Raw genomic sequence first — 13478 nt, forward strand, 5'->3', positions numbered from 1 at the left:
AAGCTTAGCTTTCTCCATTGCTGGGGGCAGCCCAAGCCTCCTGCTTGCTCCAGTTCTGTGACCACCGCCATCTTAGTTGGGTTAATTTGCATACTCTCTCCTGATTGGCTGGTGGGCGTAGCTTGTGGGTGTAATGGAGTGGTAGAGTGGCAGAGTGATGGTTAATTTGCATCTTTCTCTTTTATTAGTGTAGGTTTGCTTCTTTGCTTAGTAGCATAACTTGTCCAGCTAGGAATTCTGGGCAGCAGCCAAGTGGACACATATAGTTGACACCTCCAAAGGAAGCAGTACCCTAGAGAATACTTTGTAAAATACTGATCCTTATAAAATTTGCCAAAGATATTGTCCATTGTTTGCTTTCAGATGTTTCTTACATAGCTCATGTGAGTTTTCTTCTTTGTTCTTTAATTTGGTACTACGGCAAACCTTTCTCTCTCCTGTAGAATGAGTTTCCTTCTTCCTTCCTGATTCCAAGAAGAGCAACCTTTCCTCTTTACCCTTATCAGAAAAGTTGCAACTGAAATTGACACTCAGTTCAACCACTATAATATTTCTTATGGTTAATATATTTGTAGCCATCTTTTCTTTAGTCCTGATTTTTTATTTCTATTTTATTTATCTTATTATATTTATCCCCTTTGTCATAGGCATTTCAAATCCTTTTGAGAAAGAAGTGAAATATTAAAAATATAAACAGATATAAATGAGAATATAATTAATTTATAATTTAATATAAAGTTTATTACTTTATGCAAATGTAATATAATATAAATAAATGTAAATATATAGCAAGTACTATTATTTTTTCCAATAACCAAGACACCAATAAAATGGAATCAGTAAGGTACACCTCAATGAGTATTTGTATTTCATACAACTTTTAATGCATGAACAATACTATAATTTGATAACAGCTTCACTTCTTTGTCAAGTAGATATTAAGTTGTATGATAAATATATGTGTTAGTTTTCTGAATACAGTGTTTAAACACTAGTTTATGCTATATTCCTTCTTTTTTCTTCCCAGAGATGAAGATAATCCCTATGCAACCTCACTCTATCATAGCTAGATGATGCTATTGCACCTGGATTAAGAGATAATTGAATCATAAGGAAACCAACAACTGAAGATTCAAAAGCACCTCTTTTGGATTCTCAGAGTGTACATCTTTAAATCACAATTAAGTAGTTCCATTGCAGTTGCACTGAAGTGATTGGTTCCCTCTGGCTTTCTATAATTTTAAGTCTGCATTATGGCATGATAACAAAAGCTCATCATTTTTGTAGGTGCTGGTAGTTTTTGAACTTGCTTTTGTAAATACTAGTTGACATAAAGCATCAAAAACTACTTACATCAGGGGTCCTCAAACTACGGCCCGCGGGCCACATGCAAATACAAATATTGTATTTGTTCCCATTTTGTTTTTTTACTTCAAAATAAGATATGTGCAGTGTGCATAGGAATTTGTTCATAGTTTTTTTTAAAACTATAGTCCGGCCCTCCAGCGGTCTGAGGGACAGTGAACTGACCCCCTGTTTAAAAAGTTTGAGGACCCCTGACTTACATAGTCAAGCTAAAAACATTGGTTTTTCTCTTGAGAATTCCTAATTATGTGAAAAACATGGTTGCTGTTTGAGTGATGCGGACATTGCTATGTGTTTATAATTAAGTGCTATATATATATATTTCAATATGTATTACATATTCTGTATTAATATAGAGAACCAAATTTTGTCTGCTATTTTGTACAAGTAAGCTACCAAAGTCTGAAAAAATAAACTATGTTTTTACATTTGAGTCTCCAATTTTTTTAACAAATGAGAAAATTTTTATTTTAAGTTATATTTTTAAAGTAGTGACAGCTTTTCCTCTACTTTTATTTTTTTTTATTATTTTAATTGCAATTTTGAAAAGTTTCAGTAATCTAAAAGCAAATCAATTGCAGTTACTAGTAACCTATGCACTCTCATAATATTTGACTTAATGTGTTTCACATAGAGTGAGAACATGGAATATGATAAATAGAAGAAAAAAGCAATACCATGGCCTGACACATTGATGACTTTTAGTTTAAATTTCATTGATTAGTCACTTTATAGAGTGTTTTGTAGTCACTGAATGAAGGGTTCAGTTTTTATAATTTCAATTGTTTTACTTTAATTATACATGTAGATTACAGCAGGAAACCTTAAGCAATGCATTCTTTACAGTTAAATATGTTTTTGTCTCAATTTCTATTCAAATGCTGGGTTAAATAAATCTTTAAGCTTTCACAAAATTCTTCATATTTATTCCTTCCCAACATCCCAAAAGGGATCTGCTTTTTGAGGGACAAAAAGGACCTTTATTTCTTATCTTTCCCCCTTTCTCTTTCCTGCCTTTCTTCTCCATCTTGCTCCTCTAGATCTTCCTTCCATTAAGCATGAAACTGTGCCCTTAAGTGCCAATGCATCAGAGCTCACTGAACCAGTGTTGCATGTGTCCAACCTGTGAGACATGAATGGGAAATGGTAGCTGTTTGTCCTTGTCTTGATTTTCTTGTTTGTTCACAATGTACATAATCCCTTGTGTGTTTATTGTTATTATTATTATTTTTTTTTTAGAGAGAGAAGGGAGAGGGAGAGAGAGAGAGTAACATTCACAAGAAAGAAACATTGATCAGCTGCCTCCTGCACTCACCCCCACCTGGGGACTGAGCCTGCAGCCTGGGCATGTGCCCTGACTGGGAATTGAACCAGTGACCTCTTGGTGTCTGGGATGATGCTCAACCAACTGAGCCACACCTGCCGGGTGTATTTTGGTGTTTTTTTTTTTTTTTAATCTCATTTTCCCCCTCATTTTTTAAAATAACATCTCGTTTTTATGCTGCCGGGTGTATTTTGGTGTTTTTTTTTTAAATCTCATTTTTCCCCTCATTTTTTAAAATAACATCTCGTTTTTATTTCTTGGTTTTTTTTTCTCATGTTATTATCATCTATAATAGAGGGTGATCTCTTCATCATGCTTTGCTGTTTTCTTGTATCCTATTACCTGAATGATATGGAGTTAGTTGGAAGAGGAGAAAACTAAAAGAATAAATGAAGGAAAACAGCTGTGTATATAAGACAAAGCTCTGGCCTCTGTGGAGGCCCAGGAACTTAAAAAATGTAAAGTTATCATGCTGTTCAACATAAACTTATCTGAAATATGAGAGTAACCCAAAATGCATAAATCCAAAAACATTATCCAAAGGATATAACATAAGCTGAAAATTGAAATTAAGACCACAATCTCAAAAACAGTTTTCTGAGTATTTTATTTTGTGTAAGGGTCTCTCTTAGCAATTTCTAGCCAAAACATCTCTCTCCTTTTCCAAGTTATTAAAAACTTTGAATTGTGGCTGCAGTAAAATTGTCCTGGACGGGCGTTGTTTAGTCCTTGCCTGCACGGGGAATCACTGAAAGAATGGACTGAGATAAGAAACCTGGGTTCTAGGTTCAGCTTTACCACTCCTTGGCCATATGAGTTTGAGCATATCTTGTGCATATGTTTTGCAAACCAGTTTTCTTACCAATAAAACAGGACTGCAGATCTCCCTTTTGTCTTGGGTATCAATAGTAGCAAATGAATGTCTGTGGGCTTAGAAAGTTACAATAAACTCCGAATTTCTTATTTTTAAAAATACTGCAGATATTTAGAAGAGTTACAGAAAAGCAAATAGGTAAAATGCTTTCATCACAGCAAGTTTTTTCTCTCTGATGTAGAAGCAGCCCATTTGGACTATAGGACATGGGGGAAGTAGTGGCAGTCACGTTACCAAGGATGACATTAAAACAAGTCTGATTCATCATGCTTTGGCAAGTGTAGTTTGCGCAAAGGTGTTTTTAGTTTCCTCTCACCACTTACCAATGAGTATTGGTAAGTAAAGAGTTAGAATAGATTACATAAAGAGTTGAGGTTTTTTGGCATGCCAGACTTTGGTTTTTCTTTATTTTTGCAACTCTAGAGAGGATGGGAGGAGCAGCAGGGGTCTCCTACCCTGAAAACAGCCTCTTCCATTTTCCCTGTAAGTTCCCAGTCCTTACCAAAAGGAGATGCCAAGGAGGGGCATTTAAGACCAGTATCAGACCCTAACCGGTTTGGCTCAATGGATAGAGTGTTGGCCTACGGACTAAAGGGTCCCAGGTTCGATTCTGGTCAAGGGCATGTACCTTGGTTGTGGGCATGTCCCCAGTGCGGGGGTGTGCAGGAGGCAGCTGATTGATGTTTCTAACTCTCTATCCCTCTCCATTCCTACCTGTAAAAAATCAATAAAATATATATTTTTTTAAAAAAAGACCAGTATCAGATGGCCTTTTAAAGTAGTGGCAGCTAATACACAAAGCATTATGTGATTTTTATGATTTTCAACTGAAATATACAGAAAAATATGTAATTTATGCCGCATAACCCATTTTCAAAGCATTCTTTGCTTTGGGAACATTCCCCACTAACATTTCAGGAGGACCCTGGGTGAGTTGTGGTGGTGGCTGAGGAAGAGGATTTGCAGGGACCAGAGGTTTGATATTGTTTTCCTCCAGGGAGCCTTAGCTAACCAGCTATGGTTCACATGGAAGGAAATGATTTTTATCGCTGTTTCTACCCCGCCGTCTGGCCCTCTTGCTATCTGCTGAGAAATCCGGGCTTGGATCAAATCCAGTTTAGAAAACTCAGTGCTGGCATACATTTTTACCTCACTTTACATAGTGTTTATGACCTCATTTTCTGCCTGGAGAGTACTTAGTTCTCTCTCAAATTTTTTTAAAATTACTATTTTTTTTTAACTGATTTCAGAGAGGAAGGGAACGGGAGAGATGGAAACATCAACGATGACAGAGAATCATTGATTGGCTGCCTCCTGCACACCCCCTACTAAGGATTGAGCCTGCAACCCGGACATGTGCCTTTGACCGGAATTGAACCCTGGACCCTTCAGTCCATAAGCCAATGCCCTATCCACTGAGCCAAACCAACTAGAGCTATAGTTATCCCTCATAATAAATAAAATCAATGTCTTAAAACTCACTAATAGAAAATATTAAGAGTGGGGGGAAATTGTTAATAAATCCAGAAAATCCTATGCCCATTTTTCAGGTTTCTTTTCGTGCTATTCGGCCTGATACAGAACTAGCAGGAAGAGCTGTAAGAAAAAAAAAGGCAGCCTGGCTAGTGTAGCTCAGAAGTTGGCCCATGCACCAGGAGGTTGCCAGTTTGATTCCTGGTTAGGGCACGTGCCTGGGTTTTGGGCTTGATCCCCAGTAGAGGGCGTGCAGGAGGCAGCTGATCAATCCATCGATGTTGATGTTTCTCTTTCATTGATATTTCTATCTCTCCCCTTTCCTTCCTCCCTCTTTCAAATCAATAAAAACATACTTAAAATAAGAGAAAGTTACCCATTAAAAAAAGAAAAGAAAAGAAGCAGGTAGCTTCCTTCAAGCTGTAGAGGCTTTGAGGGAACATGAATTTATTTCAACCAAAAGGGAACTGGTAGTGAAAAGGACATCTTGTAACAGATATGCTATGAGGTGCTTTGGTAACCAGCATGCCTTGAAACAGAACCCCCGCTTCTTCAGGGGGTGCTTATATGTGTGACGCAGTAGGAAAAAGGTTCAGTTTTAAGGTCAGTCCATTACAGGCTTTTCCAAAGCAACCCATCTCTGATTATAAAATGTAAATCTACAAGGAAATAAGGATTCTATATACAAAATCTCAGCTTACAACATTACTTTTCAGATAGTTTTTATGGCAAGAAAGCTATGTCTTAACCACTTCTAAAAGGTTATCTACTATAAATCCAGCACTTTCTAACACTCCATGGGTCAAAATAACTTTAATCACAAAATTAGGAGAGTTTTGAGCTACATTATGTCTTCTGACACAGTGGAAAGACTCCTGGGCCATTTTGCCATTTTCACAGGCTGCTGTAAATACGCTTGATGGCGTCGGCTTCTTCTGTATCAAGGATGCCTTTCTCCACATAAGCTTCCGTTTGTTGGTTGATGAAGTCCTTCATCTTCGAAAGGTCATAATCTGGAAAATATCATGAGGGCATCAGGAGAAAGAGCAGGAAAGAGCAATCCCATTACAGTAATCACCATTATCCAGAAGCATTTCGTGTACCACCACCATAGCCATCCCCGTCTATCACATCGGAAGGTATTTTAGGTCTTGGCATTTGTGCAGAGGTCTGCAGTTTAAAACCATGCGTATGTGTGTGATATCAGCTCATCTGCTCTCCAGCGTCACACCTACTGGGTGATCAGGTCAGGAGTACCACCCTCATCTGACCACGGAGGGAACGGGCTTGGAGGCCAGGGCTTCACACCCTGACTATTTGTACCAATCACCTGGGGCTCCTGGGAAGTGGCAGATTTGCATTCAGTTGCTCTAAGGTGGGGCCCCAGATTCTGCTTTTTTTTTTAAATTTAATTTTTAAAAATTTTCAATTACAGTTGACATTCAAAATTGAATTAGTTTCAGATGTCCAGCATAGTGATTAGGCACTAATATAACTTAGGAAGTGATCAACCCTGATAAGTCTAGTATCCACTTAGCACCATACATAGTTATTACAATGTTATTGACTATATTCCCTAAGCTGTACATCCCAGTGACTATTTTGAAACTGCCAATTTGTGCTTTTTATTTCCCTCACCTTTTTCATCAAGCCACCTAACACCCTTCCATCTGGCAACCATCCATTTGTTCTGTGTATCTACAAGTTTATTTATTTTGATTGTTGTTCTTTTTTTTTGGTTTTGGTGAAATAATATGGTATTTGTCTTTCACAGTTTGACTTAGTTCACTTAACATAGTAACTTCTAGGTCCATCCATATTGGCGCAAAAGATAAAATTTCATTCTTTTTTTTAGGCCGAATAATATTTCATTGCATATATGTATATATATGTACCACCTTTTCTTTATCCAATTGTCTATTGATGGACACTTGGGTTGTTTTCATTTTTTGGCTATTGTATATGAAATGTCCTTCTTTGTCTCTTAGTATAGCCTTTGTTTTAAAATGTATTTTGTCCGATAGTCTGATATAAGTATTGCTACCCCAGCCTTTTTTTTTCCCATTTCTATTTGCATGAACTATCTTTTTCCACCCCTTTACTTTCATTCTCTATGTCTTTCAATCTGAAGAGAGTCACTTGTAGGCAGCATGTGTAAGGGTCTTGTTTTCTTCTCCATTCAGCCACCCTATGTCATTTAATCCATTTACATTTTAAGTAATTAATGATAGGTATGTAGTTATGGACATTTTATTGTTCACATTTTTATCTTTTTTCTTCTTCTTCTTAAGGAAGTCCCTTTAACATTTCTTGAAGTGCTGATTCAGTGGTGACGAACTCCTTCATATAACTTATGAAGTGATCACCTTTAGCTTTTCCTGTCTGGGAGCAGACCCTGCATTTTGAACAAGCTGCTAGGATGTGCTGATTTTGCTAGTTTAGGACTCACAGTTGGGGTAAGAAGATCCTCAAGCTTGAGTTCAAGATCGTACAGGTAGTAAAAGTTACAATCAGGACCAGGTATTTTGACTTTTTGAACTTGTTCCACTGGTTAATCCCTGTTGAGGTGACAACTGACTTTTCCATTTTTATCCCAAATTAAGAATTACCTTGATTTTCACACTGTTTGAATTGTATGCATGGAGCAAAAAGCCAAACCATAACCTCTTTATGGTTTCTCTGTGCTACTTAAACAAACAAACAAAAACCTATATACACCATCAATCCACCCACCAAAAACGAAGAGATCCCCAAGCAAGGAGGCTGCCTGTGGCACCTTTTTGAAAGCTTAAAAAGAAAACTACGTCTTCCCTTTATTCTTTAAATATTATATGCTTATTGTTTTTAAAAAAGATAAAATCATGAAAATAATATTGAAATAACCTGAATTCTATCAATCATAGCTAACCACAGTTAGTATTTTGTTTTATTTCCTTTTAGACTTTCAAATATATCTATCTCAACCCAGAATTGAGATCACAGTATATATACAAACTTATAACTATCCCCTTTCACTTAACTTTATACAGTGAGCATTGATATTCTTCAGAAACACCATTGTTAATGGCTAAATGCAATACATCCTATGGAGTCACCAACATTTATGACACACATCCCTCATGGTTGGGCATGGCGGTCTTCCATACCATACAGTACTTGGGAGACCCCTCCAGATTGTGAAGACAGTGCCATTCATCTTGGCAGCTGGCAGGCTCTGGACCAGAGCCCTGCCTTCTTTCAATTTGTAAAGGGAAGAGAACGGAGAGAATGGGGTACAAAACTCACAGCCCCTTTAGCTACCTTGGGTCCCTTGGGCATCTTTAAGACCCTGCATGGAAAAAAATAATCCAAAAAAACCCCACCCAAAATCTAAGCCTGAAAGACCTCTCTACCAGGACCAGGTGTTCATATCAAGATGAGCAGAGGCTTCGAGAGAGCTTGTTTCCGCCAAGGAGGGCATTGGCTCCTCACTGGGGCACAGCCTTGAGGGTTACAGAGAGGACGCTGGGCATTGAGCTCTTTACAACTGTCCTCTGATCTGCTCCTCACAAAACTCCACGAAGTCAGCATTAGTATTTCCATTTCAGAGGCGGAGAAACAGGACAGAGGAGGTCAGTCACATGGTCGGGCCCTGGAAGAGCCAGGTTCTGAACCAGGTCAGTCTGTAGTCCCTGCTTTGACCACTCTGTGGCCTTTAATCGTGAAGGTAAAGCATCTAATGGGTGCAGAACAAACGTTCAGTACGTGCTTGGGTTTGTTGTTGACTTTCCTTTTCTCTCAGGCACAAACTAGAGAACCAAGCTGACCGTACATTTTGTGTGCACCTCGCCTCGCTGGCTGATTCCTAGCTCGCTCACTGGTTCACATTAATACTCTTCAGACTCGGTTGCTTAGTGGGACAAAGGCAGACTCCCCCAAGGACAGATGTGAAGAGGTCCAGGTGATTTGAATGGGCAGACGGGGAAGTATTGTGCCGTGTTGAAGTGAAAGAACTGTATCCTTATGACATAGCTATCACCCTGTGCCGGGAAAGCCAGTCTGGTGTGGGGAAAGGCCGGCCGCTGGTTGAGAGAGTACACAGTCAGTGCCCACCTCGCTCATCTTAAAAGAGGATTTAAGGTTGTTATGCGCAAAAGATCTAGTGCTGTGATTTACAAAGCACACTTTTATAAAAAAGGCTGCATTCGATTTTACCATCATCGCTACGGTCACATCACATGGACCTTTCTCTCCTGGATTTGGAAAGGAGATTCAGGCCCCCCAGGTCCCTGCCAAACAAAGGGCATGAGCAGAAGTTAAGGAAGTCAGGAGCTAGTACTGTAACAAGACTCCCTCTCACACAGCTGCAGCCCCTACATGGCCCAGGGCCAGATCCTCGCAGGCTCTGAGAGATGATCTAGCTGAGCATACCTGAAGCAGTGGAGAAAAAGCGCTCTGCTTCTGCCTGCAGGAGGGTGTATTGCATGTCACCTCCCCTCCTGCAGGCAGAAGGGATCGTCAAACTCAACCCTGTGGTTCTGAGTTTGCTCACAGAGCCTTCCATATGCAAGCACCAGAGTTCCATGCTTTACTAGGTTGGTTGTTTCTTGAAGTAAAAGATTGAATTGCAGGATGTTGCTGGGTAGGACCAGGAGTCTGATTCATATGTTCATCAGTGAAAGAAATCACATAAATAGTCCAAATTGTTGGACCATGTAATTTACATTGGTTTCGGAATGCACTTTGGCCCCTATGGTATTGCACTGATCCTGAGAGAAACGTTTTTATTTTCAAGTCTTCGCAGTCACTGATAACATGCTATACTTTTTCTTCCTTCGTGGTGCATTACACAATGGTGCATTTCCCAAATCAATGACAGATTTGATGAATTACAGTTCATGTGAATTTTAATGGAACTGACAGCCTGGAAATTCACATTATGTTGAGCCAAATAAAATGAAAATGTGTGAAGACCTGATAATTGTTTCCATCTTGCTCAATACCACGGGCTAACAAGGGGCTGAAAACATGTCTTCCTCCTGCTGGCTCTACCTCAGCAGTTCTCCAACTTGGCTGCACCGTGGAAAGAGGAAGCGGGGTGGGTTAAAAAATATTGATGCCTGGGTCCTGCCCCTCAAGTTTTTTATTTACTGGTGCCCCCTGGGCATCAGCATATGTAGAAGCTCTGCATGTGTTCTGAATGCACTATAAGGTTCGAGAAGCGCCGCTCGTCTCATTTTAAAAGCATCACTTTGCAACTGCTCTGTCTAGACACCTAGGAATCATACTGGACTTCTCTCACTTGACATAGCTCTCAGGTTTCTCCCTTCTTTATGTCCTCTGCCTGCCCTGGTTTAAGCCCCATCATTTCTGCTCTTGATCCTTGTCTCCTATCTCTCTCTCCAATCTTCTGGGATCTTATTTTTTCAATCTGTAACCGCACTACATGCCAGATAGATTTCTCACTTCTTACTAGTAACTGAGCTCTCAGGGCTTAAGTAAGCCCTGACTTAGGTTCCCCTGGCTAAACAAGCCTCCTTTGCAAGGTGGCCAAGCATGTTCCTGCCCTGCCCACGTTCCCAGCCCTGTCTGCTGGTCCGCCCCATTAGACACCCAGTGTTCCTGACAAAACTGAACAGCTCCAGTTCCCAGAATGCATCACTCTCGTTTGTCCCGTTATGTCTTGGCACCCAGTGTTCCTTCTGTCTCCATCTCTCCTCACTTACCTTTCCAGTGAAGCCTTTTTCACAGCCCTTCCTCCCAGTGATCTCGGTCTCTGTGCCCCCTTTTCGCCCTCCTTTGCACCACCATGCCTGTCTGTGATGGCGCCCACAGGGCCAGCTGTGCTTTGCTGATGCTGTGAGCAACTTGGGGGCGGGTGTGCTGCATTTACTGTGCCTCTCATTTCCGGCACTCAGAACAGAGCCCAGTTAGATTCGTGTTTTAAGTGAGTGAGTGACTGCTTTTGTGACTGCCGAGTGCACCTACCACGTGCTCAGAAAATGGCTCTGTTTAAAATTCTCCAAGGAAGGAGGGGGAGTAGACAAAACAAGATTGGCAAAGTGGGTGATGGACACATGGGGATTCATTATATTATTCTCTCTACTTTTGTTTGACTTTTTTTCCATCATAAAATAAAGAAAGGGGGGGGGATGCCTTTGTTTGAAAGGCTGGTTTGAAAAATAAGAGAAATGGAAGTTCCCTCTGCATCCGAGAAGTGCTGGAATCTCTCTGGGCTCTGAGAGGACACATCAGCCTCATTTGATTGTGGGAATGTTTATTTAACAACAGCCCCTGGCAAATGGGTGAAGTTTGCAGCTTATAACCACACTAAAAGGCTTACCTTCCTTATTTCCTTTTGTGTTGTGTTTCTTCAGCCATTCAATATTTTTTCTGATGGCTTCCAAATAGGCTTCTGTTTTCCCTGGAAAGGCAAGAGAATCATATCAAACTCTCACACGATACCATTGCATCTCTTTTTAAAGACCACACTACGTGTAAAACCATAGACAAAATATTGAAATTATCGAGCACTTGTGTGGTGGTATCCCTAATGAGGTAGTGTGCATCTGTGTGTGTGTGTGTGTGTGTTGGGGGGACAGGATGTCAAGAAGAGGGGTGGGGATAAGATTCTAGGAGGCAGGACAAAGCCGGTAAGTATCAAGAAGCCATTCTCCCCCTACACAAATAACTATAGTGTTATGTTCTGGCAGAGTTTTGATTCAATTTGCTGGATAGGTGGGTCCCTATAATTCATAGATTGAGTTGTTTGGTTACGGATGGTTCTTCTAAACCTAGGAGACTTGTCAGGTCAAGACCTGAATCAGAGTGACAGATATTTAAAAGAACCCATCACTAAGTGCTGGTAAGTAAGCCCAAGTGTGTGGCTTATGTAAGCTGTCATGCACGTCTTCAGCTCCATTCTGATAGGGAGTATGCAGAAACTCAGGTAAAGAGGGCAGTCCAAACCTCATTTCTAGGTTTGGATGGTGAGCCTTATAATTTATTCTAGTAAAACTCCCCAGGATGTAAACCATTCTCTGATGGGCCTCAACTGTGGCAGGAGAATACCACACATCACCTGCTGTTTGATGGCATTGCGTTTAAGTGACTTGTTGCCTACAAATCGGTATTATCATCAACTTAGAGATGAGGAAACTAAGGTACAGAGAGGCTGAGTGACTTGGCTGAGGACACACAGGAAATAACAGAGCTAGAATTTGGGTTCTGATCTTGCCAAGTGTCTGTTACCTGCACAATTTTGAAAGATTGCACCTGTATTTAGACATGAACATCAATGTATCCTTGTTTTGTCTCAAAGAAATCAACCATCCCCTTAAGCAAGTGAGGTCCCTAATGCTCAGAGTGTCTGTACTAAGAGACAGGGGGGTCTGGAGAGTTCTGATGGCCTAAGAAAAAAGGCTTTCAAAGTGCAGGGCCTCTGCGAAAGGAAGGAATGCCAAGGCTTAGTGTGGTGACCACCTACTCTGAGCCCCTTTTGAGCCCTCTAGTCTACTACCCAGACTTTTTGAACTACCTGTACTGAGTGCTTTTTATGTGCCAGGGGCTGTACATTGTGCACCAAAATGCATTATCTCTTTTATTCTTCACAACAACCTTACAAGGCACTCCTACTTCATCCCCATTTTACAGACAAAGAAACAAAGGCATAGACAGATAAAAGTGATATGCTGAAGATAACATGGCTTGTAAGTAGTAGATCCAGGTTTGAACATGGCTACATCTGACTACAGACCATGAGCAATAACACTGCCTTAAGATTTGACAATGTTCTGAGGATCCAAGATGGTGGCGGAGTAGGTGGATGTTATACTTACCTCCTCCCAGTCCCAAACTGGAATTACAACTAAAATATAGAGCAATCAACCTGAATAGTCATCTGAAGACTAGCTAAACAGAAGTCTTATAACTAAGGATTTACAGAAGAGGCCACATGGAGACTGGTAGAAAGGCCAGAGACTTTAAAAGGACTGGTGGCTGGTCCCACTTGCATGGGACAGTATCTGAGATCTTGGAGGAATATCTAAGCTTCGAAGGTTCCCCCTGAGAAATGTGGGGTCTCAACCCCAAGCTGGGCTCAGTGCCCAGAGCAACAATGCCAGGAAGAGGTGCCCACATAACATCTGGCTATGACAATCAGCAGGGACTCCATCTGCCAGGGAGAGACGGGAGTCTACTAGAAATCCAGGCATCCTTGTAAGGGACCAGCACACAAAGTCTTGTTCACAGCCACTCTCTCCCTAGGCTTTGGCAGAGGGAGAGCAGAGCAGACTAGAATCATGTGAGGAGAGACTGGGCTTGTGACTCTGGGGAGCCTAGGCACCCTCATAAGAGACCAGCACACAAAGTCTTGTTCACAGCCACTCACCCTAGGCTCTGGCAAAGGGAGGGCAGAGCAGACTAGAATCGTGTGAGGAGAGACTGGGCTTGTGACTCTGGGGA

At 40.7% G+C, this 13478-nt stretch overlaps 2 protein-coding genes across 2 annotated transcripts in view; one reads left to right on the plus strand and one right to left on the minus strand.

The window, feature by feature from the left end:
* LYSMD2 (LysM domain containing 2) overlaps positions 1–1426 on the plus strand; it is a 10970-nt gene extending 9544 nt beyond the window's left edge. The window contains exon 3 of the mRNA XM_015558927.1: positions 1028–1426. Coding sequence (XP_015414413.1) covers positions 1028–1070 — 43 coding nt within the window. The 3' untranslated portion in view covers positions 1071–1426. The remainder of the gene's footprint in view (positions 1–1027) is intronic.
* A 4040-nt stretch (positions 1427–5466) lies between these two features.
* Positions 5467–13478, minus strand: part of SCG3 (secretogranin III) — a 40056-nt gene continuing 32044 nt past the window's right edge. Inside the window, exons 11-12 of the mRNA XM_006755994.2 lie at positions 11359–11439; positions 5467–6049 (exon numbers count right to left, since the gene is read on the minus strand). Of these exons, the coding sequence (XP_006756057.1) occupies positions 5931–6049; positions 11359–11439 (200 nt within the window). The 3' untranslated portion in view covers positions 5467–5930. The remainder of the gene's footprint in view (positions 6050–11358; positions 11440–13478) is intronic.

This window comes from Myotis davidii, unplaced genomic scaffold, assembly GCF_000327345.1.
Source record: "Myotis davidii unplaced genomic scaffold, ASM32734v1 scaffold132, whole genome shotgun sequence".
NCBI classification, from domain to species: domain Eukaryota; kingdom Metazoa; phylum Chordata; class Mammalia; order Chiroptera; family Vespertilionidae; genus Myotis; species Myotis davidii.